General features: G+C 33.5%; 1 protein-coding gene across 1 annotated transcript; it reads right to left on the bottom strand.

Annotated features, from left to right (window-relative positions):
* Window positions 1–8,911: 8,911 nt before the first annotated feature.
* yellow-d (L-dopachrome tautomerase yellow-d) lies at window positions 8,912–15,505 on the bottom strand. The gene is made up of 6 exons (XM_017625307.1): window positions 15,419–15,505; window positions 12,508–12,752; window positions 12,217–12,401; window positions 11,813–12,040; window positions 11,007–11,519; window positions 8,912–10,941 (listed from the first exon to the last, which is right to left on the bottom strand). Exons 2-6 carry the CDS (start codon window positions 12,713–12,715, stop codon window positions 10,810–10,812), a joined length of 1,266 nt encoding a protein of 421 aa, XP_017480796.1. The 5' UTR covers window positions 12,716–12,752; window positions 15,419–15,505; the 3' UTR covers window positions 8,912–10,809.
* Window positions 15,506–25,991: the final 10,486 nt, after the last annotated feature.

The raw sequence follows: 25,991 nt of genomic DNA on the forward strand, positions 1-25,991 counted from the left end.
AACTGCATACTCAAAAAAAAAATTCTAAAAAATCTGAATAAGAAGTTGAAAATCTAGCTGGTTGCAGATTGTTTATAATTTTTGCACAATTTTTGTGGATTTATATTTTGTTTGTTAATGAGCTTGGTTTTTATGGCAAAATAATAAACATAAATAAACGAAAGAGAAACAGCCAAAATCGATCAAAATGTTGATGACTTAATCAGCTGATCACAATTGTATGTATAAAATTATAATAACGTTCTCAAATGACATTTTAATATACCTTAGTACAAAGCGAGCCCTAACCGCCAAAATAACGTAAGCGACATTTTTTTTTTAATTTTCTTTTTAATGCAGAAATGCATCTAGATGCTCTAGGAATATTTCTGCATCAAAAAGAAAATTTTGAAAAAATGTCGCTTACGTTATTATGGCGGTTAGGGCTCGAATTTTTTGTACATTCAATTGGAAAAGACGTTTTTGGGTAGGAAATAACGTTTTTTCAAACCAAGAGGGACGTTTTCTCATGCCGAAGACCTGGCAACACTGGTACAAGTATAAATTAATGCACCTGAACTTGCTTATCTTATTTGTTCAACAGGTTTCCTTATTAAATGCGCTTGTTTACCCTAAAAATTAACGGGTTATTAACAATGCGCAGCAGCAGTCGTTGGTTATTTTTGCGACATTCCGAAAAAATTAAAATAAATAAAGATGGTCGGTGGCTGACCTTAGGGCATATTTTTTAGGCACATATGTTTATATGTTCAGTGTACTTCTTGCCTTTGATTATCTTTTAAACTTATTTTATTTTATTTTAAACTTTCCCTACCATAATTAATTGTTTAATTGCCAAAGAGCGGCAACATCAAATAACTTCTATATTTTAAGGAATGTACATTACTATTTGTGTCGACGGTAATTTGATAATAGAAAATTGCAATGGAATAAATTAAAATAAATGCATGTATGTATATAAATCGTTCGGTCTTTATTGGCTATTTCAAGTACCGTAAGCGTACGCAACTCCTCCATAAATCTAATTTCATTACAACTTAACTAAGTTACAAGTTATTCATATCGAATGTGTAGTTTTAAGGTATGCACTAATGTACATAAATATGTAGTGCACGCATACATACATAAATACTATATTTTAGTTATAGTTTCTTAATATCCTAAATAATTGGCATTTCTTACCCATGTAAACTGATGCAATTGTAGATTGCTTTCAACGTTTTGTTGATTTATTGCTGCTCAGTTCATACATACATATGTATGTACGTACAATTTGATAAACATTTGAGTTATTTACACCGTAACAATTTGCCCCTTCGTAAATTTTACATTCTACTGGCAAAAGTAATACGGATTATTTTGTAATATATCTTTTTGAAATAAAAATGACGAGCCTTTGAGTAAAATTGATAAATTACGACTTTGTTAATTGGGTTGAAAAATATTGTAAGTAAATACATACATACATACATACATATATATAAGTACGTTTACCATATATATTTTGTTTAGATATTTGTACATACATACCATATTACAACCCAAAAACCACCACTCCCTGGCCTAGTGGTTTGGGTTAGAGATGGGCGCGGAATATCGGGACCCGCGGGACCCACAGTACTGATTTCAAAAAGGCCGGGTGGTATCGGGAAGGTAATTACAAATTTTGTGGGCGGGACTGGTTCAAAATCCTTTCCCGACACTCCCGATAAAACCCCCAACTGCCGAAAATTCAGAAAATCTTCCTTAAAACGTTGAATGAAATGTGTTATGTTTTATTGAGACGAAAACGAACAGCAAAGCAAAAAAAAATCGAAGCAAGATCTTTCATTATCTTTTACTTAAAATTAATTTGAAAGGCATGTGAAATTTTCTTAATAATAGATTTCGGCACGCGCGGAACCCGCGGTAAAATTTCAAAAAACGTTGTGGACTGGTTCGGGACTTAAAAATACAATTTCGGAATGGATGGGATCGGGATTGCGGTACTTATGGTACACTGGCTCATATAATTTCACGCGGCGAACCTAGGATTGATACAGAATGAAAATGTCTTAGGATGGAAACAATGATAATGATACCCTTGAGCATTTCTTGGGTCACAGTCGAACATTTTCATTTCATGGCTCAGTTACTTTGGTGAAACTATTAAAACTTGTAAAACATAGCAAAAGGAGTAGGATTTAAAATTTATTCCTCCATCCTCCGATTAGGTTCTCAGTCAAAATATTCGATGGATGGGCTGAAATTATCAGGACGATTCGGGCACCTGCCTTTCAACTCACCACAGTCTTTCGAAACATAAAAGTCTTCCGTAACAATTGTAAAAATTAAATGAAATAAATATATTTTCCTTGTGAAAACACTAAAATTTAAAAATTAAAAGCAAATGAAAATAACAAAAGAAAAGTAAAATAAATAAACAAAAAAATAAATAAATAAAATAAGTTTTTTCTTTCATAAACAATAAAATTTAGAGCATATTGAACTAAAAAAAAATATTCAAAAAAGGACAAAATTAAATAAATTCCTAAAAATTAAATGGAATTATACATAAAATAAAAAAGAAAGAAAAAAATACATAAAATAAGAGTCAATTTGAATGAAATTAAAAAAAAAAAAGTAGTTTTCTTTTTAAAACAATTAAAACATTATTAAAATTAAAAGAAAACTATTTAAACTAAAAAAAAATCCTCTGTTTTAGGACTCGAACTCGGATCTCCCGTATTTAACGCCAGTGTTCTGCATTAAAGCGACCCGAGCTAAATGATATACAAGCGCTTTCACTAGGAGTGGTGCCTGAGAGAGCTTTTTTTCTTATACTTTTATGCTAGAATAACAAAGATCTTTTATTTGCCTTACGAAAGATTTTTTACTGTTTTAGCTAGAATTGCCCCGTAAATAATATAACACTTTCAAACTCTCGAAAAGCTCCAAAAATCTGGGCCAGAATATAGGCATTGCGCAGAGGGCCAGAAGGCATTCAAAAACGGCCAAAAGTCAACTTTGTAATTTTAATTGTTTATTCTAATAATTAAAATATACAGTAGTTAAGGTAACTGTAAGTAAAATATTATAGCAATTCTTTCAATATCGTGGTCACAATTACACTTTCATTAAAATAGTTGTATTTGAAATTTAAAAGTCCGGTGTATAGTAAAATTAAATTTTTTTTTCAGAAAATAATAAATATTTTTCTTTGTTTCTTATTAACAAGATGCGGTAAAATAAAAAAATAGAAAAACATAATTCAATATAGCCTTGACTTAAAATAATTCGACACCTTTTATTGAGTCAGGCATTAGTTTTATCATTGTCGTTTAGCAGTACTCCCGCGTACCAGCTCTATTCCGCATTAAACACTCTAATATAAATTTAATAAATTTTGCACATTTTGAAATTGTTTTATGTTATTGATCTTCTTTACTGGCGCTGTAACCGCGTGAGCGATTTCTGTTCAATCCTTTATATGTGTTAATCACTACCTGCAGATAATTAATAGTTTTTGCTGAGATAAGTTCCGAGATGGTGAGGAAGAGTAAAGCATAACTGACGATTCATCCACACTTTAATTTTATGCTTTATTTTAAAACTGAAACTTAAAATTGTTTTCTCTGAGAGAAGCATTCAACCACCTTAATTTACTGAAATTAAAAAAACACATACAAAATAAACAAAGAAAAGTAAAACAAATAAAAAAAAAAAAATNTGATCTTCTTTACTGGCGCTGTAACCGCGTGAGCGATTTCTGTTCAATCCTTTATATGTGTTAATCACTACCTGCAGATAATTAATAGTTTTTGCTGAGATAAGTTCCGAGATGGTGAGGAAGAGTAAAGCATAACTGACGATTCATCCACACTTTAATTTTATGCTTTATTTTAAAACTGAAACTTAAAATTGTTTTCTCTGAGAGAAGCATTCAACCACCTTAATTTAGTGAAATTAAAAAAACACATACAAAATAAATAAAGAAAAGTAAAACAAATTAAAAAAAAAAATTCAATTCATGATTGGTAAAAAAATTAAAAATATAAAAAACAAAAGAAAGGGAAAATACGAAAAGAATTAAAAAAGTATAGCCTGAATTAGTAATTGGGTAAAAAATTAAAAAAAAAAATTCAATTCATGATTGGTAAAAAAATTAAAAATATAAAAAACAAAAGAAAGGGAAAATACGAAAAGAATTAAAAAAGTATAGCCTGAATTAGTAATTGGGTAAAAAATTAAAATAAAAAAAAAAAAGTAAAACAAATTAAAAAAAAAAATTCAATTCATGATTGGTAAAAAAATTAAAAATATAAAAAACAAAAGAAAGGGAAAATACGAAAAGAATTAAAAAAGTATAGCCTGAATTAGTAATTGGGTAAAAAATTAAAATAAAAAAAAAACAAAAGTACAAATGCAAAATAAAACAGTGAAGTCCACATTCGCAATAAGTAGAAAAATTATAAACATAAAAACAAAAACAAAAAATTAAAAAATAACAAAAAATTAAAAAAGTGAAGCCTAAATTCGTAGTCTAGCCTCCTCCTGGTGGGCTTCGGAAACTACATTATATGCAGGCTGACTACAGGCGTATTTTTTATGCCGGCCGTATCTGATTTGTCATTTCGAATTTTTGTCGATTTGACATACATACATACTTTCATAATATTTACATACCCATTGTTTTAATTTTTCACGTTGATGAAGAGTTTTACACGACTTCTTATTCTATATGTAAATAATCTTGTGCAAGCCTAAAAAACTTAAATTTTTTTTTCAAATTTCTCGTTTGAGGTAATATATTTTATTCGAAATTTTGCTATTTTGAACTCTGGGTGGGAGGGGCGATCGCCCTCATCGCCCGATTATAATTTTGTATCAATACTATACCTCGTTCAGCAATATCATTAACATATTTAATATTCTTAATCGTCTCTAAGACAACCAAATTTAATGCACTACAAGAATGTGCCTAGAAAAAGATTTTACCGCAAACGTGTCAATAGTTATAACATTTTTAATGCAACATTTTTTCATGTTATTTACGTGGAAAATTACAAATGCCCAACGACAGCTTTTAAAATTGGAGTAAAATTTTTTCCAAAAGGGAGAATTTTCTTAGTAAATTAGTCCTTTTAAGGCCATAAATTCGTTAGGTTAGTTTATTTGGATCACCCTAATGTATATGATACATACATACCAACATATGCATCATATGTAGCCTTAGCTTAACGCTTGAGTGCATTTGGAAATTTTTTAAATAAGTGTTACTGTTTACCGTAATTTTAAGTAAAAAAATATTTTTATTTGCGATTATTGCTGCTGTAAAGTGTAAAATGTGTTTATAAATGCACAAATGTATGTGGATATACATCTATACATATGTATGTACATATGGGTATACATAACAATTAAAGCCTTTGGGTTTGAAATATTTTTATGAGATTAGAAGATAACAAACACTTCTAAATATACTTACCCACTGGGAAAATAGGTAAGCACCTTACGAGGTAAGCCATGTTTTCTTTCAGTTTTTAGTACCAAAATTGTCATCATGGCCAATGTCATCTACTAGTAAAGCACAAAATGAATACCTCCAACGACACATTACGTTGTCAGTTGCAAAGTAACGTGCAGCCGAAGTTATCTCCAAGCGCCGAACTACTCCGAGCGACTTCTCTGCATTACACGTAACTTACTTTGTAAAGCGGCTCAGAAGTATGTCTGATACCAAATGTACATTCTAAATTCCTAATTACATAAGGCGGCCATGCCTTTGTAAAAGTAAGGGACGTTCGGCAGGGAAATGGCAATGACTGCCAAGTGAAGAGTAAGTTGCTAATAAGGTATTATTACGTGCTCCTAATTCCCACTGGGTAATTATTAACCTGTACGGGTATTAAGTTATGCATGTATGTACATACATATACATATTTAGTTTAGTGCATATAAGATATCACGAAATTCCTTGCATGGCTCGTTATTCGACAAATGATTTGCAAATTGCTTTTTCATGCCGCAGTTAACATTTGTTTTTATCAACCCAGCAAACATTTGAAGTCATAAATGAGTCTTTGAAGAGACCTATTTCGGAGCCTTTACGCTCATAATGAGCTCATTTAAGTGTCCGATATGAAGGTTTTTCCCTTCCTCCGAAGGTCGACTTACGAGCTTATGAACTAAAATTCATACATCAAATGAGCCTCAACATGAGTCATATTCGAATCTTATTGGCCTCATATACGGCTCATTTTAGACTCTTTTAAAACAATTTTTGGCCTCATATATGAATCATTTGAGACTACTTTTGAGGCTCTTATCGGCCACATAAGTTACTACATTCGGACTCTTATTTGTGATTGTTCTTTGAGCCTTATTCAACGCACTATATTTGCAAAGGCATTCAGCAAATTTTATTTTTTTTTCAAATAACATAGATACCTAGTTACGTACATATACACATTCCAACATGCATTTAATAGCAACAGCTGCTAATTTTTTTGTTTTCTAATTATTTTCAATTTCTGTATAAAAAATTTTAAATATAAATTTCGAATATTTATTGTTTTTATAATGGTACAAGGTGCTGGCACATAACTTGGATCATATATGAATCCTTAAAGATACATTTAAAAGTCGCACATCTATCTAGGACTCCTTTCGGACTCATATATTCTGAACGCTCAGAATTTGTTTGCGGGGTGTTTGCGGGGTATGTTCACTTCACATTTGTTTTCACAATGTTGGTGTTAAGTATGAACGTCTGTAGCATGCATGTCTTTCTTCAATCGACAAATGAGCTACAATTAACAAACTACAAACGATTTCTTTATTATACTTATGTATGTATGTGTGCATTCGTACTGATGCATGTCCCACTGTGAAAATAGGTAAGCCATTTAGGAGGTAAGCCTTATTTTCTTTCAGTTTTTAGTACCAAAATTGTCATCATGACCAATGTCATCTNATACTGATGCATGTCCCACTGTGAAAATAGGTATGCCATTTAGGAGGTAAGCCTTATTTGCTTTCAGTTTTTAGTACCAAAATTGTCATCATGACCAATGTCATCTACTAGTAAAACACAAAATGAACACCCCCCACGACACATTACGTAGTCAGTGGCAAAATAACGTACCACCGAAGTTATTTCCAAGCGCCGAACTACTCCGAGCGACTGCTCTGCATTNGGAACACCCCCCACGACACATTACATAGTCATTGGCAAAATAACGTACCACCGAAATTATTTCCAAGCGCCGAACTACTCCGAGCGACTGCTCTGCATTCTCCGTAACTTACTTTGTAAAGCGGCTCAGAAGTATGTCTGATACCAAATGTGCATTCTAAATTCCTACTCACATTAGGCGGCCACGTCTTTGTTCAATCAAGGGAGATTCGTCAGTTAGGTGGTAAGGACCGCCGGTTGAAGTGTAAGTTGCTGGTAAGGTATTGCACTACTACATTTTCCCACCTAAAGGAATTAATTAGCATTGTCGCCGTGTTGCCATCCCAATTAGTACGGTTGTTCAAGACACTCAAAGGTACCGCATATTCGCTGATGCTGTCCAACAGATGGCTTGCAATTTGTATGTATGTATGTATATGATGTGTCCTGCAGGGAAAGCTACTAGTTGTAAACTACATTTCTTATCCTTCTTGATCGGCGCTGTAACCGTCTAACCGACGCTAATTGGAAATACCAATGGAAGCCAAGTCCTTCTTTACCTGATATTTCCATCACAGGGGAAGACTTTTCTTCCTTTAATACCAGCGGCGTGGCTGCTCCGTTGTACCTGTTGTACTTTTGAGCTCAATGAAATTTGATAACGTTTTCGGCGGTAGTACCTATTGAGCTGGAATCGTGATTCTACGAATATGTAGGTTTGTTGAAGAGTGTTCTCTTGATAATAGGTGTTAGAGTGGAGTTGGAAAGTTGGTGATTGATTGTACTATTGCAGCTTTTCGAAAGGAAAAGATATAAATCTGAGTCGATGTTTGGCTTTATGATTCTATGTACGTCCAAAACATTTGAAGCCTTCATTCCATCTTTGGCTTTTGTATTGAAATTTGCTGCATAATAAAAATTTTTCTTCAAAATTTAAATAAATAGGTCGAAGTTTTTACGAAGGTTTACTGAATTTGTGTTAAATATTAGATAAAATTTTAAACTTGGATTTAAACTCCCCCCCGACCATTTATTTGAGATAGGCACGATCAAGGCGAGTGAGAGCTTAAGATCGCCATAAGTACATATGTGTGCTTGCTGGAGGTTGAAAAACGTCCTGAGCAGAATTGACTACGGCTATTTCCGGTGTTCCCTTGACAATCATACAAACCGTCCGTTTTACCTATTCCATCTTGCATCTGGACACAGTCTTGATTAACGACGACCATCAGATAGTGATCCCGTAGAAGAGAATGGTTCTTATCAGAGCTGTGCACATCCAGTGTACAACATTTGGTTTTATTCCCAATATATTCCCTATAGCCGCTATACTGGCGTATGGGGCGGTAATGGCTTTCCTGGAGTGACCTTCCATGTTTCGCTTCAAGTCGACTTTTCTGTCTAAAATAACCTCAAGGACCACGGTTGAGAAAGTGAATTCTACCACATTTAGTGAATAGAGGAAGCTTATGTTTCCTCAAGACGAGCACAATATCGGACTTGGTAGGAGTTACACTGGAGTCCACGCTGCTTGGACCAGATATTTACTCGACTAATATCACTTTGGATTAACTCATTCAGGACTTGCATATATATACCAGTTCTAACGAAGAAACAAAATTCATGTAGAGTATCTTCAGTTGAAAGAACGGACCTGTAACCAAATTTCTTTGAACATTTTTTAAAATAATTAAACACTATTTGCATTTCTTCCATTTATTTTTTCATAAAATTTTACTCTTAAGAATACTTACATATAATATTTATAACGTAAGTGCATATTGATTTAAATCTTATGAACTATTTTTACAAAACTAATTTTATATGAAACAAATGGTGACAGGCAACAAAATCGACGGAAATAAGGTCAATTGACACTATTTCGCATACTGGTGCGTCACCTTGCCCGCCGTGCTGTGACGCAGGTAGATATATTTTTAGTATAGTTTTTACTTAAAGTTTTATATATTAAATATATCTTACATATTTAACATTTTTATATTTGTAAGTTATTGTAAGAGTTTTTCTGTATTGAGGCAATCAGGGCATTTTGCATTTTTTCTTTAAATCGACCCACTTTAAGCATTGTTGACGGTATTTCCATTTAAATTAGGAAATAGCATCATTTACTTAATTTCCAAATTTTTGTTGACTTTATTTCGCTTTTGAAAAGGAAATCACGTCAATTGATTTTATTTCGCATCACTGTGGGAAATAGTGTCAGTTGACGTTATTTCTGTTGATCTTGTTACCTACCACCGAAATAAATAAGTATTGAGGACTAACCTTCCTGAAGGCTGAATTACTGGTGCCATACCATAGCCATAACCACAACCATAGCAATTAAATGTTCCGTTAAAGCATACACGCAGCTCTGTAAACGATTATTAGAGCCATATTATAACGCCAGAGCCGGATCTATTCTATTTTAGTTTTTCGCCAGAACCATAAGCAGCTCTGAAGTATTTTGCTTCGTTATGGAGTTATGGTTAGGGCCCTTCTAATTTGGCCTTTAAGCCTAATACTAAGTCTACATATAAATAGATTATCCTCATTTTCGAGCTTAACTCTCTAATCTGTAGTTAGAAAAAGAAATTAGCTATACAAAATTCGTCCCTCGTTAATCTGTAATTATAAAATAATCTCAGATTAAACCGATAACTTTTCGGTGTCCAACCTAGTTTTATCGATTGTTTTTGCGAAGAAGAGGAGAAATGCAAAAAAAAAAATGCGCTAGCAAAGAAAAGAGGTTTGTAAAGGTATTTTTAAACAAATATTAAGTTAAATATATTTAAATTGCTTAATATAGCAGAAAAAAGCGATCACGGTGGCACAGAGATGGAACTTAAATTTTCCTTCAGATGTGAGAATAATAAGCACAAAAAATTTGACAGCTAATAATCTAAGATTTGCCTGTGTAAACGGGTTATTTATAAAATGAGCTTTGATTGAATTTATATTTATATGTGAACATACTTTAAGCTCCATACTTTTGCCGCACCTCTGATATTTTTAGTAAACTTTTTGTTTAGGTTTCTTTTTTGCAGCGAGTGTATTTGGATATCCGTTCGTATATTCGTGTATACAGATAAAATCCGGATATCGGATATCCAATTCACATCTGGTTAATATCCAGATATTCGGATTTTTTAATAAGATATTCGAATATCCGGATTATATGGATAAAAAAATAAATAGAAACTGGGATAGAACTCCCAGCCCTAGTTATGAAGTTATGACACTGTTTTCACTATGTACCTACTTACAGAGTAATATAGCCAGGTGAACATACATATTTAGCCACATTGCGAGCGTGGTGTATGTCGGATGCAAGTCGTATCGAAAAATACATGTCATTGCTAAAACTTCGATTCGAATACTGTATTAAAATGGGAATACTTGGCAGCACTGGCTAGTTTTCGGCGTCTACTTATTTCAGCACGAAAATAGGCCATGCAGGTCAGTCAAATCGTGGGCTTAAGGCTATTTTGCGACGTACACAATGAGGCTGATTATTATATATATATATATAATATATATATACATATATATATATATATACGTAGATGAGAAGCTTACTTAAGTATATGCCAAGAAAGGCCTAATAAAACATTAAATATGTACTTATAAGGTAAATGTTTTTGTTAAATACTTCAAGAGAAGATCAGTCGTTGGCTCAGATCTTGATTAGGCGTGGGAATGTTCTGCGCCTGTATGTCATCCAGCGGCCGCCTCACAACGCGAAAATTAATTTCACGGTCACTTAAAGTGCCAGCAGCTATTTTCTATGAGAAAAAATGTGTTTAATATTAGTCCACAACAAAGAAATAATGCTAAATAATGCTTATACCTGATAACGATTCGATATCATCCACAATTCTTCCTTTCCCGAACCGTTTTTGTACACCTTCATGCCACTGACAAACTCTAATAAACGCGGATCTGCCGGCACTTCAATTTCATTCTTTACATTGTACGGATTCCACCTAATCAACTTGATCGGATTGAATGTGACACAATATAAATTCCGCTGACTGTCCATCGCTTCGGCAGCACATTCACTACTACGTTTGCCCACCATACGGAATTCATTTTGCATTGCCTCCATGTTGCCATCCCAATTTGTACGATTGTTTAAGACGCTCAAAGGCACCGCATATTCGCTGTTGCTGGCCAACGGATGGAAGTAGAGTTGGCGGTCATCCGTGGCCAAAGCAAACATGCCATCCATCAGCATGAAGCTTTCGCGTGCAATCGTGTGCGTGCCATAATCGGGATCTGGGTACATGAATTTATTCTCGGCACGCCAGGCGCTATTCGACTCCGAGTCATAGATAACCAGGCCATGATGTGTGACATCAGCCTTGAATGAAATATTAGTGTAAACAAGAAAAACATGAGCGTGTGAAGTCATGGTTCAGTTATGCATACTTAGCATTGCATGACAGTGCGTGAAAGTTGTCACTTAAGGAATCTACTCAAGAAAGCGACTATATTTCAAAGTGGAACTTTATGTATGCCTGACAATGCCAAGGTACATATAGTATACATAACACAGCCTCTAGCAAAAAAGAAAAACTGGTCTCACTGTAAGAGTACGTGAGCGGAAATTTTGGCTTGCAGTTTGTAATACATAGCATTTACATATGTACTTACAATGTAAACATGTAGGCGTTGGCAGCGGCCTTTTGGTGGAGGATCGTGCACGACAACAAGTGGAGTGATGAGTAGTGAAGCCACCGGCACGTACACGTTGCCTTCAAAGCGATAGCGATGCGCTAAGGTATCTGTATTTAGATCGAATATCAGTAGCTGTGGCGGACAGTTTTGAGTAGTTCCGATTACGCCTGAATCAATAACAAACATCTGATTGCACTCTGTGATCTACGCGAAGCAGAAGACATACATACATTAAAATTATTTAGGCATCTGAGCACTCTACATATGTGCTCAATGCTTTAACTTACCGCCACACGAAATGCGNTGCGAGGCAGAAGACATACATTAAAATTATATAGGCATCTGGGCACTCTACATATGTGCTCAATGCTTTAACTTACCGCCACACGAAATGCGGAAGTGATTTTATTACAATCTTCGCCATTGGCATTATGCCAAGTATAGTTAGGATATGGTATCAGAACCGGACCATTAGCTTCATTACTATCACTCACTGTGGCCAGCGTGTACGGGATGCCGGTTTGAAATCGGGGAATTGTGATGAAGACACGCGAACCCTTTTGAGCTGTTAAAGTTGAGAAAAGCAATATATGTAAATTTTTTTTTAAATTTTGCACTAAAGAGCATAATATATTTTTTTCAATAATTGCTTTGTAAATAAATATACATACATTGTTGGTGTGGCGCCACATCGATTGGTATTCCATTTGCTGGTACTAAATTACCATTGGCTAGTGCTTCTTGCCGATCTTGCTCGGTAGGGAAACCATAGACGAGCTGTTTCCACTGATATACTGTTTCTAAATTGTGCTGCTTTACACAGACTATGACCTGGAGTGTTAAGGCCAATATTAATAGAATGAAGCCTCCCGTCCACATGACGTAATTGGTTAGAAATGAACGCGTAATAAATATTCTGTAAGAGCAAAATAAAATATGCTTTTATTTGTTGATGTTATTTCATTTTTTTCTATGTAGTTATACATGATGTTCTTTACTTTAATTTGTATCATGGCTATAACTAAGATACATATAAAAGAAGACAAACATAATTAGGTCGAAGGTCTTTATACCCAGTGCTGCTCTAGATTTATTTGTAGATTAATTATTGGACAAATAATTTGTAAATATAAAAATTAACTAAGTTTTTGAAGTCGGTTTTGTTTTTTGCTTAAAAATTACTCGTTAAAAAAAATAATAATAATCATTTGGGGTATGTAATAAAAAAAATTAGTCAAAACTTGTCAATATGTGGGTGTCGTATACTTATGATAAGCACTATAATAATAATAATAATAATAATATCAATAATAATAATAATAATAATAATAATAGACTGGCGCGTACACATATGTTAGGCTTTGGCCCAGCTTCTCTTCCGATTTGTGGCGTGTGCTTTGATGTTGTGACACTGACTCTGAACTGCGATTGTATTTTTTATGAGAAACTGTTGTTCATGGCAGAATACACTCGGAGGTTCGCCATTGCCTGCCGAGGGGCGACCGCTATTAGAATACAACTTTTTTGTTTTTTATTTTTTGATGTTAGATTGAACCCAGGNAATTATTGGACAAATAATTTGTAAATATAAAAATTAACTAAGTTTTTGAAGTCGGTTTTGTTTTTTGCTTAAAAATTACTCGTTAAAAAAAATAATAATAATCATTTGGGGTATGTAATAAAAAAAATTAGTCAAAACTTGTCAATATGTGGGTGTCGTATACTTATGATAAGCACTATAATAATAATAATAATAATAATATCAATAATAATAATAATAATAATAATAATAGACTGGCGCGTACACATATGTTAGGCTTTGGCCCAGCTTCTCTTCCGATTTGTGGCGTGTGCTTTGATGTTGTGACACTGACTCTGAACTGCGATTGTATTTTTTATGAGAAACTGTTGTTCATGGCAGAATACACTCGGAGGTTCGCCATTGCCTGCCGAGGGGCGACCGCTATTAGAATACAACTTTTTTGTTTTTTATTTTTTGATGTTAGATTGAACCCAGGCCCTGCGGAATGGTAGCGTGCACTGCTAACCGATACACCGCAGCGGCCGCCGAGCATTAAAGCTGAAGTAAAAAATACAGCAACTAAACTGTTTAATCAAGTCGCGTGAAATTACATTTTTTTTAAATAGCTTAAGAAGACATCCAGAAATCTGCCTTTCTCGCCCAGAAATAAGGATGCAAAATATTATTTGCCTCATCGTCTATTTAGAGGTGCCCGACAGCATCAAATTTTGAAAAAACGGACATAATTCTACTTCACAGATTTTTAATTAACGAAGCAGACTTTTTTTAATCTGTATTTTTTCAGACTAATTTGAATCGCTGAATCTGAATTTGATGCTCATTTGGTTTTCCAAAGAGCGGAATGGACAGTGCATTGATGGAGAGTTGGCGCAAGGGAATGAAACCTAGCCGTAGTTTCCCAAACGTAGTTTCATGGACATCTCTAAAGTTGTAACGGGAGTGGGTGCCGAAATATACTGCCGGTAACTGAACCTCAGGTGGGCAGTGAGGTTATCTGACCAGTGCAGCATATTTCAAGCAGAGATCATCGCAACGATGATAGCAGCAGAGCTAGCCTCCACCGAAATGGCAATCAACTAAAAAGTAAACTTATACGTAGACAGTCAGGCGGCAATTAAGGTAGTTACCTCTAATCGTATTCCATCTTCATCTAAAATATCCTTCACAACCGTGAAGCCAGTAATCGCTATAGCGTCCCACATCCCCTGCGGCCATCGAGCCCCCACACATGCTAACATTGCCCTGCTTTTTATATGTATGTATGTATTTACATATCGACACTTAAGTGGAAGATCGACCTATCTCAGAAGCAAGTTCGAAAACGCCCTCGCAGAACTTTTCATGAATGCGCTACTTCAGATGTTGATTGAAAACACCACATCTTCAAATTTGGTTGGAGAACGCCCTCTTTCGGAACTCGGCTCAAAACCCTACTATCTCACCTGAAAATACATTGAAAATATGCTGAGATAGGGCGTTTTTTAATCGGCAGTTGAGATAGGGCGTTCTTCAACCAAATTCTGAGAAAGGGTGTTTTTCAATAAAATTCTGAAATAGGGCGTTCTTATATCAAATTCTGCAGTAGGGAGTTCTTGAAAAGTTTTTTGATATAGGGCGTTTTTGAATCGACAGCTGAGATAGGGCGTTCTTCAACCAAATTATGAGATAGAGTGTTTTCAGTAAAATTCTGAAGTAGGGAGTTCTTGAAAAGTTTTTTTGAGATAGGGCGTTTTCGAACTGACTGCAGAGATAAGTTGATATTTTACTCGGACATCGATATAATAAATTTGCAGCTGTAAACATTGAATTTTTTAAGTAATTTCTATTAAAACCTAACTCAAACATCAATATTTGTAAGTTAAAGATATGTCTCGCATACCAAACAAAGCCACTGAATGTTTAACTTACATGGAATAAATTACATAAAAGTATTTAAAAATTCTACTTGATAGAAGTTTGCTTAGATAAGAGCGTCATAAACTTCTAAACCGGTAGAATAGCTAAATATGTATTAGAAAACTTACCCAAATATTGCTTACCAAAAGATGTTAATTAATGAATATAATTTAATTTTTGTTTTGTGTGGTGTGTTGACGTAAACACTTTCACCGATTTTGAATTTTTGGGCGCGTATTTATGAATTAATTATTATAAAAAACGTACATCTGTTAACTGAAATATACTAGTACTACACTACAGCACAATAACAATAGCGTTTTATAATTTTGGAAATATTAAAAGTGTTGCTTTCGTTTGTTTAGTTTTTTACGCAGCTTAAATTTCGTGTGGAAGCGAAGACAAGTCTCTCCCCTTGATTAATAATAGCAAACCCGTACTTCTCGTATTTATTCAAAAGATTAACACTATTTTAAACGGTTTTGTGATAGAGTAATCGCTATCTTTCATTTATTATTTAAATAAACAAAATTATCACTTTTCCACTTAAACTAAAAAAAATCAGACGCTTTGAAGATCACTTCTTATTAAATGCTGCTGAATTGTACAAAACGCAAGATTAAAGTTCGGCAAGAAACTTGTTCAATTGGAAATTACTAGTGTGCATATGTATACTAACATGTATGTATGTATACATATGTATTTATATCAAAATTTTGTAGAAATTTAATTGTAAATAATATCGATAAGTATTTACATAAGTATACATATATTAAATATGTATACAGGTTTATATGTTTATCTGTACATGTGTAATGATCTGTGAATATTTATTAGTATGTATATTTAATGACACTGCGAAATAATTAGGCTTTGTTTTAGGGCTTCAACAAAATTATGTACGAATGTTAAGTAGTATCTACGCGCCAAGTCGTCACAACTTTTTTTTTGCAGTGGGTTAAAGTTTACACTTATTTGTCACACTTATGTATTTTAATTATACGAGTATATCATGTGGTGTTTTGTAAAAAGTAACATCAAAGATAATTCTTAGCAACAGAGATCTACTACACATAGTGAAACTGAGACAGCAATTTTTTCGTAGAACATTTTAAACTCTCAACTTTAAACGTAATGGATAGAAACCCATCTTCTTTTAAAGAAGTAACATTTGAGCTCATTTAAAACGGCTGATGGAGGGTTAAAATATTCTACAAAGATGTACTGTAGAAATGTTATAGGCCTTCATATAAATTTGGTGTAGGAGGATCTCTTTGAATGTATAATTCCATTAGGAGATAAAATGTACATGTGTCGAAGTATTGTCTTCAAAAACCTATAGTAAAATTTAGCGAGCAATTCTTTCGTACATATTTTTAACCCTTTAATACCGCTGTTTATGGGTCGCTTTGACTCCTTTCTGTAAAAGTTCATGAAGGAGAGGTTAAAATATCCTATTAAATATTAAGTGCAGAATTTTACTGAGAGTTGCTAAAGAACCAAAAATGCGATCACTAAAGATGAGAGTGTTACGCGGCGAATTCGAAAATTTAAGATATTTTCGTCGCTATGCACTTTGCCGCTTTCTCGCGTTTCTGAAAAATAACGGTTTGTTTTTGTCGCTATTATCCGAAAATGTATTGTCGCTCTCTTTATCGCGTCACTATGTTCTTTGCCTAATAACCAAGGCTGGCAAATCTAGGCAAATGCTTGCAAAAGCTTATTTTGCATATGTCTGGAAATTTTTTGATTTTTGCATATATTCGACTTAAGTGCTTATTTTTGAATATTTGACAACATTTCACACATTTTTGGGGGAAACACGATAGAAATGCGTGTGACAAGGTGAATTCATATACATATATGTACATATGTTTTTATACTTCTGCTACCACCTGGTATGAATTCGCCTTGATACTGCTAGAGCTTGAAGAAATCGGAACAAATTTGGTACTCATTTAGGAAAATTTTGGTTTTGTGAAAGTAGCTATAATAAAGCTTCAAGCAAAAAAATGTTTGACCATGAAAGAAAGTTTGCAAATTGTGACACCTGTGAAAGAGCATTACCAAATATTGACACAAATATATATGTATTCAAAAAACGTGAAAGTATTTTGGCCAGATATTATTTACTAGCTCCACAACTAGTAGTGAAGATCTATCGAAGTGCTACCCAGCAGAATTAAGTTTGTTCAAATGTTGCCCAACTACATCTACAGATGTGGAATGGAGTTTTTCTAATTATTCAACAATTTTAAACGACAAGAGAAGGTCAGTTTAGATTGCTAATTTAAAAAAGCATGTTTTCTAGATTTTGAATAAAAATATTGAAAAATTTGAGTAAACCTTCATTGATTTCGCATATTTGAGAGTATATTTTGGTAATTTATCAAGCTTTCTATAGCGCTATTTTCACTTTTTTTCTGGTATATTTTTGAAAGCCCTGCTAATGCTTAACACACCACTAACAATATGCCGGCGCAATTTTATTTTTTTTTTGAATTGTTGATCTATTGAGTTTTTGACCAAAACGTGTAAACACAAACCCACTGCAAAAGAAATTATGATTTGATTACCATTCACAGATACTAATGTTTTGACATTGTAATTAGCAGATTCGAGTCACTTTTTTATATTTTTTTCACACCATTCACTACTTTCACAGCAAAAGGCTTCAAAACATACCAAAACAGATCACTTTCTTCTTTAATTTTTGAGTTGAATTATAATCTTTTTCGAAGTAAATAAGGGCTAACTCATTTCAAGAAATAATTATTTCCGGATTGAGAAAAATACCACTCTTTCATCATGAATAAATGGTTTATGATAAACTCTCTTCATTATCACACTAAATTTTTACACCGAAATCGATTTGCTTTTTTACTTGAAGAGTTTTAGTCCTCCAATGTTCTTCCCACAAACATTACGCTTCTTCACTGCTTAGTACAAATATATATATATTGTTTTCTAACAATAACGGAAACGATGTTATCGTGTGCGATTACACGGAGAAACTATTTTATATATTCGGAGAAAATCGATACTCACACTCAGATCTCTCAGAAGCATCGAACGCTATGACAACAGCGTCAAGTTCGCCCCATTCATACGTTGTTATCTATATCATCCCTGCGGGAAATGTATCTAACTATAAGTTACCTTGACGTTGATTAAGTAACTAAAGGTCACTATTATTTGATATTTTTTAATGTCAACTAACTTGTAACTAACTAATTTTGGATATAAAATATTGATAAGAAAACAAAATTCTTTCGACCTTCCTTTTATTTGTCCTCAATTCGAAAAAGTATTTGTGAAGTGCAGAAAGAAAGTGTATTCAAAGTAAAATTTGTATGACGATATTTATGTAAAAACAAACTTGTCTAAAGAGAACAATATCCCGATTACGTCTGCATTACTTTTCAACTGAAAGTTATATATTTTATAGAAATCCCGCAAAAAGCTAACTACATGTTGGTTATTTTTTATCAATTGATAATTTTTTTCTGCAGGGATGCATGCATACATACATGTAACCATAGTGCACATATATGTATATGTAAGCATATCTTTAAAGCCTGGTTTCTTTTATGATGCGCGGATGTCGTACAGGTTCAACATACATACTATTCAGGTAGTTATGTAGCATCGCCGAGCTTGTTTTAAAATCTAGATTGAAACGGACACGAAGTAGTTTAAGGCGTTGTCGTCGTTTACATGTACTTAAGTACATTAGGGTGCATTACTCTCCACGCAAAACAAAAACCGGTACGCCTTTTCCATCGAAAATATAAAATTCAATATTTCTAGGGCTACCTCCAAAATATTTTAGAAAAAAATATTTTTTAGATTTATGTGAGATTACTTATTGAAAAATGCCTAAAAAAAAAATCAATTTTTATAAATAAAATTAGTTTTTAAAAATATGTTTTTCTTAAAATCACCTCAGGTGATAGAAGGGTTTAAGCTTATATGTTGGTAGGTATGCATAAAAATGTGTATAAATATTTCATCAACGGAATGAAAATAATAAAATCTTTGCAGGTATTTGCAAATCGGCATAGCTCACGTAAATCTAAATTGTTTCGAATTATTTTGGCGGAGATCTTAAAATTTAATAAACATTATAATTCCGCAACTTTTTTTTTTGGTGATTCACACTAATGTACACATATGTATATGTAAGTATGCATATGTATGTTCCCACTTGTATGTTACTGATATTTGTTTGGCGGGCTATAAATATTAGAAATTTATGGAATTGTTTCTGTTTTTTCTGTTTACTTTAGATGGGGAAATACTAAAATTGCAAAAATTGAGTAATGCAATACGCGTAGAGGCTTTTTTATGTACGTAATATGGTTTTCCAAACGATGATAAGTATTGATATATATTATTTATTTCGTATTTGAATTTTGAAACAATCTACTTTTGACAGTTACTCGGAAATTAAATATTCATTGTATTAGCCATAAACTTATTGTTCTCAGCTTGCGATTACCATAAAGTACATACATATGTATGTACTTAGTTGCCGTTTGTGTTTTCTGTGCCAATGTTCTTTTTTGGCGCTACAACCGCTTATTTCCATTCTGTTTTGCAAAGCTCCGCCAGTTGCTGACACCCTTTGGTACTTGATCTTTCCATAAAGTGAGTGGGCGCCCTTTGCCGTCTCGTTGTCCACCCATGGGTGCCGCCAAACAGTTGAGAAATGCGATCAAATGTCCAAGCTATCGTTTTATTTTTAGGCGATCAATTATGTTCGTGTCATTATAAACATCTGACAGTTCGTCATATCATCTGCCCGTCGTCCATGCAAACAGATTAGGATTAGAGATAGGCGCGTGAGTAATTTTGGCTCACGTTCACGCACGCTCACGTTGATGGTTTTGTAAATCACGCACACTCACGTTCTGTTAAATTTTTTCCAATCACGCTCACGCACGCTCACGACGTCTAGTTTTTTAATCACGCACGCTTTTTGACGGACATTTTTTCAGCTTAAACCTTATTTATATAAACAGAATTTCATATAAATATTATTATAAGAGCTTGGCCAAATGCCTTGCCTGGGATGAACGCTCTATAATTTATTTTTTACAAATACTATAATAATAATAATGTGTTACGAGTATAAAAAAGAATTCACATCAATATTCATTCAATGTAAATTTAAATTGACATTAGCTCATATTTTTGTTTAAAAATATTACTTTGTCGAGGTTTCCACCAAGCAGTCGTTTAGGTCTTTCTTCTAGAATTCTGCCTGACACAGAAAAAACTCTTTCACTAGTTGCCGAGCTAGTTGGTTTGTGTAAAATTTGCCTTGAAAAGNCTGTCTTCAAAAACTATTTTTGCAGATTCATCTGTGGTGAAGTCGTCAGAAGTGTATACAGTAAATAAATTAAACAGATGTAAGCGATTTTTTTTTTTTTTTAAATTCTTAATTTTGTTGCAGAAGTGCATCTAGATGCTCCAAGAACATCTCTGCATCAAAAAGAAAATTTTGAAAAAATGTGGCATAAATCTTTTTGGAAGTTAGGGCGAGAGATGTGAAAATTACGTGGTTGACAGAAAATGTAACTCACGCACGCTCACGTTAACCAAAGTTTCAGTCACGCACGATCACGGAAGTTACTTTAAGTTTCTCTCAACACCACGCATGCTCACGCGTGAGAAAACGTGACACGACGTGTAACGTAGACAATCACGTGTTTTGCCCATCTCTTGTTGGGATATTTAAAAAACATTAGCTAATAGTGGAATTCTGAGAGCAGATTCGAATTCAGCAACCCAAAATCTATTAGAAATGCCTAGCCTAGCTCAAAAAAATGACTATTGGCCAGTGTAATAATTGATATTTGAGTTAAATTTTTTCGCTCAGAAGAAGATATTATTACTTAACATTTATTTTTTCGCTCAAAGATATTATTGAGTTTTATTTTCTTACTGATGAAGAATGATTATCTCAAAAGCTATACTGGCGTGATTTCCGATGTATCCTTTTCAGAGGTAGCGACTGGCGGTGGGCACGTGAGTGATTTTTGCTTACGTTTACGCACGCGCACGATGCCTCGTTTAATTAAATTAATTGCTTTTTTTAATTGCAACTTTTAATAAATATAATAAGCTTTTAACACATAAGTATTGCTACGACAGCTTGGCTAAACACCTAGCAAAGGAACAAATATCAGGTATATGTGGCATTACGAATATATAAAAGAATTCATATAAACTGGTATCGCCATTTGTCGAAATTCGATCACCTCACTTTTTCACACACTTTTTTTTATTTTGTTTGTGACGTTTTGTGGGTCCCTGAGCATGAAAAAAAATTGCCAAAAATCAACGGTAACTCCTGGATATAATTTTTTTTTCGAAAATCTTTATATGGAAAAAATGCAAAACACCTTCAACAAAGAAAAATCTCAAAAATCAACGCGATTTTAGACTAACTCCGAACTTGCATTTTTTACTAGAATTTATTGGCTGCAAAACTGCATACTCTAAAAAATCTGACTAAAAAGTTGAAAATTTTGATGAAAATTTGCTGAATTTTTGCGAGTTTTGGAAAAAGTTTAGGAATATATTTTTATGTTTTTTGTTGTTTTAGATATGCAAATAAGATCCTTTATTACTACAATTCAAGAGGGCATGTACTCATAAGGGAAATAGTAAATTGACGTGTTCGATTATTGCTATGCAAGTAATAGCAAAACAAAGGCACTTGTTTTTTAAGAAAGAAAGTAAAGTTCAACAAGATAAGTTTTTGACCCGCTTTATTGCACCCTATGGAACACAACGCCACCGTCCATCAATATATCAAAAACGCAAGCACGTTCTTTTTCATGCATACTTTGTCGTAAACAAAAGGATGGCGACATGTTTAAGATTTAAATTTTTTCAAAACAGTGTTGGACGAAGAAACGGCTTCTTTTTATATCGAAAAATTCGAAATTGACGATCAATTAGAAGTATGTATTGTTGTGAGATTGATTGTGCACCTAAAGTTTAAATTAATTTTTATCATCTTTACTTTTCGAACCTTAGTATTATTTTTTTTTTTTGAAAGATAACATAACATAACATTTTTATAATGAACTCACATTGCCAATCAGTCGCACCAAAAAGTAACATTTGGTTTTTGAATTAACTTGTAATGGCTAAAAAGGGAAACTATTTTAATATACAAATAAGGGAATAGTTTCGTAGTTTTTTAAGGTAAGTTATTTAAGGTAATTATTGCTTTAAAAAACTAAACCTACTTAAATGGCCAGCGGCAAAAAAAAACAGACTTTACCAATTTACGTAAAATCATTTATGATGGAAATGTAGCATTTTGGTGTGGAACTTCACATATCTTGGTAACCGCTGCACCAATTTCTTCCAAACTTAGCACAGTTGTTGGCTTTACTACAACATACCAAATGGACGGAAATTTTTCAAATCGGACAATAACCACGCCCACATCCCATATAACGGTAATTTAGAGAAATACGAAATCTTCGATAAATCAGTAAATATTAAAGCTAATTTATTCAAAATTGATGCTTGCAACAATTCTTTACNCTCAAAATGATAAATGATGAAAATTTTTTGCAAATGTAAAAGTAAACTTGCATTATAAAAGCAAAAAACAAGTCAATCAAACAACATGAATTCGCATTTCTCAAACATGAAATTTCAATCGAGGGGTTGCTAATGTTAGACGTTAAGTACTAATTTGATAGAGCCAATAATAAAAATTATTTACTGGAAAGACAAAAAAGCGTATAAATTGTAGCTGGCAAAAAAGTTATTTGTTAAACAAAAAATAATTAGTCTTTTCACTCAAAAGCACTAAATTACGCAGTTTTAAATGATATGGGCAAATAGGTTAAAAAAATTGTATAGTTTCAGGGAAGGTTTTTAAAGCAGTACTTATGCGAACCAAATAGTGGAAATTCGAATTTTAAGTAATTGCGGTTTATTTACCCTCAAAACTTGTGTTCGGACGTTAGGCAGGTCTTATCTCGAAATACTTATGGGTTTAGTTAGTTAAAAAAAAATGTTTGCTAGGCATATTCGTATTTCTCTATTCTCTCTACGTTTCCAATTTATTTTTTCAATCCTTGAAATAAACTGAATAAAAAACATGTAAAGATGTATGCGTTCCGGCGAAACCGAACTTTGTATACCCGGCGAACGTATTAAATAACGTTTTTTCACCTTTCAGTAAACTGCATGATAAGGAAGAGTATTTTTCCCAATGTCAAACAGTTTCAATAATATGCTATGCTNTTTGAAAGACAAAAAAGGTTATTCGTTAAACAAAAAAATAATTAGCCCTTTTCACTCGAAAGCACTAAATTACGCAGTTTTAAATGATATGGGCAAATAAGTGAAACAAATTTTATAGTTTCAGGGAAGGTTTTCAAAGCAGTACTTATGCGAATCAAATAGTAGAAATTTAAATTTAAAGTAATTGCGGTTTATTTACCCTCAAAACTTGTGTTCGGACGTTAGGCAGGTTCTCATCTTATCTCGAAATATTTATGGGTTTAGTTAGTTAAAAAAAAAATGTTTGCTAGGCATAATCGTATTTCTCTATTCTCTCTACGTTTCTAATTTATTTTTTCAATCCTTGAAATAAACTGAATAAAAAACATGTAAAGATGTATGCGTTCCGGCGAAACCGAACTTTGTATACCCGGCGCACGTATTAAATACCGTTCCTTTCACCATTCAGTAAACTGCATGCTAAGGAAGTTTATTTTTCCCAATGTCAAACAGTTTCAATAATATGCTATGCTATATTGAATTAATTGGACCCAATTTGGTGGAAATCGGTAAGGCGGTTATCAAAATATACTTCTGTAGTCATAAATGGGTGGTGCCAAGACCACTTCACAAAAATCAATAATCTAGTGTTTTGTTAAAAGATTGTTGTAAGTTGGCATCTTTAGTTATTGAAAGGTCGGAGTTTTCGTCTTTCTGAAATTTACCGTTATATGTTAAGTGGCAGTAATTTTAGTCCGATTTCAAAAATTTTCAAGATATTGCTTTTTTGTGCCAAGGTTGCTAATCGTGCCGAGTTTGGTAGAAATTGATAAACCGGGTACCGAAATACACAAGTGTAAGTGAGCGGTGCTACACCTATTTTCCAAAAATTTCCCTGAAAATCATTTTCTGTTAAGAGGTCTTTGCATATACCGATTTTGAGTAAATTAGTTTAAATAGTTACTAATTTATCGCAGTTGTCGTATGTATTTCTTCAAATTACCGTTATATGGGAAGTGGCCGAGTTTCCTAAGCAAAGTTCTCACCGAGTTTGCTAGGCATTGGTAAAGGGACTACACAGATACAGCATTTAATCATAAGTGGGCGGGACCACTCCCATTTTCCAAAAATTTTNAATATACTTCTGTAGTCATAAATGGGTGGTGCCAAGTCCACTTCACAAAAATCAATAATCTAGTGTTTTGTTAAAAGATTGTTGTAAGTTGGCATCTATAGATATTGAAAGATCGGAGTTTTCGTCTTTCTGAAATTTACCGTTATATGTTAAGTGGCAGTAATTTTAGTCCGATTTCAAAAATTTTCAACATATTGCTTTTTTGTGCCAAGGTTGCTAATCGTGCCGAGTTTGGTAGAAATTGATAAACCGGGTACCGAAATACACAAGTGTAAGTGAGCGGTGCTACACCTATTTTCCAAAAATTTCCCTGAAAATCATTTTCTGTTAAGAGGTCTTTGCATATACCGATTTTGAGTAAATTAGTTTAAATAGTTACTAATTTATCGCAGTTGTCGTATGTATTTCTTCAAATTACCGTTATATGGGAAGTGGCCGAGTTTCCTAAGCAAAGTTCTCACCGAGTTTGCTAGGCATTGGTAAAGGGACTACACAGATACAGCATTTAATCATAAGTGGGCGGGACCACTCCCATTTTCCAAAAATTTTGTAACTGTCTTATTTTATGCCAAAATTCGACTTCAAATACCAACTTTCAAAAATTTGGATCCAATATTTACGGAAATATCTTAGTTTTTGCATATCTCAAAAAAAACATTATATGGGTGGTGGGCGTGGTTATCTCCCGATTTCGCCCATTTTCAATCTCAATCTACCTTGGATAAAGAGCAACCAACCTACTTACCAAATTTCGTTGACATATCTCAATTTGTGCTCCAGACGGATAGACGGACGGACAGACAGACATAGCGTAATCAAATTCTCTTTTCGTTTGGAGCATTTATGTACACATTTGTCTATATCTTTCTCGATTCGTTTTGGCTGTTACAAACAAGCGTTATGTGAACAAATACCCTTGGACACAAGTGCGCTCGGGTATAAAAATTGAACTGTACTTAACCTTTTGTGTGTTTTTTTTTCGAGCATATTTGCAAGCATATTTATGTGCCAATATTGTGGTGCTTATCTAAGCGCTTAAAACACATTTTTCTTGCTTATTTTTTCGGCCCACTTATTATGTAGTATTTCCACTAGGCATTGTATTGACGAAAAATGTGTGACACTTAAAAAATGTCATGTGGAAACGAATTCAATGACAATTGCTGTTAACCTAATGGTGCAAGCAGTTTTAATGCCTAACTTTGTCATTTAATGCCTGGTGGAAATCCGGCATTATGGTTACCGTAACTATTTTGTTACTCCGTAGCACAGAAATGAATAACTACGCTACTGCAAGTCATTGTAAACACAATTTTGGCGTA

The sequence above is a fragment of the Rhagoletis zephyria genome, unplaced genomic scaffold (assembly GCF_001687245.7).
Source record: "Rhagoletis zephyria isolate East Lansing unplaced genomic scaffold, Rhagoletis_zephyria_1.1 Rzeph_scaffold_03988, whole genome shotgun sequence".
In the NCBI taxonomy this organism is placed as follows: domain Eukaryota; kingdom Metazoa; phylum Arthropoda; class Insecta; order Diptera; family Tephritidae; genus Rhagoletis; species Rhagoletis zephyria.

Bases quoted from the DNA above. Each gene is read 5' to 3' on its own strand.
- yellow-d (XM_017625307.1), bottom strand. From the start codon at position 12,715: ATGTGGACGGGAGGCTTCATTCTATTAATATTGGCCTTAACACTCCAG. The intron at 12,402-12,507 runs GTATGTATATTT...CAACTTTAACAG, and splicing joins TGTGGCGCCACACCAACAAT to CTCAAAAGGGTTCGCGTGTC. The intron at 10,942-11,006 runs GTATAAGCATTA...TTTTTCTCATAG, and splicing joins TGATATCGAATCGTTATCAG to AAAATAGCTGCTGGCACTTT.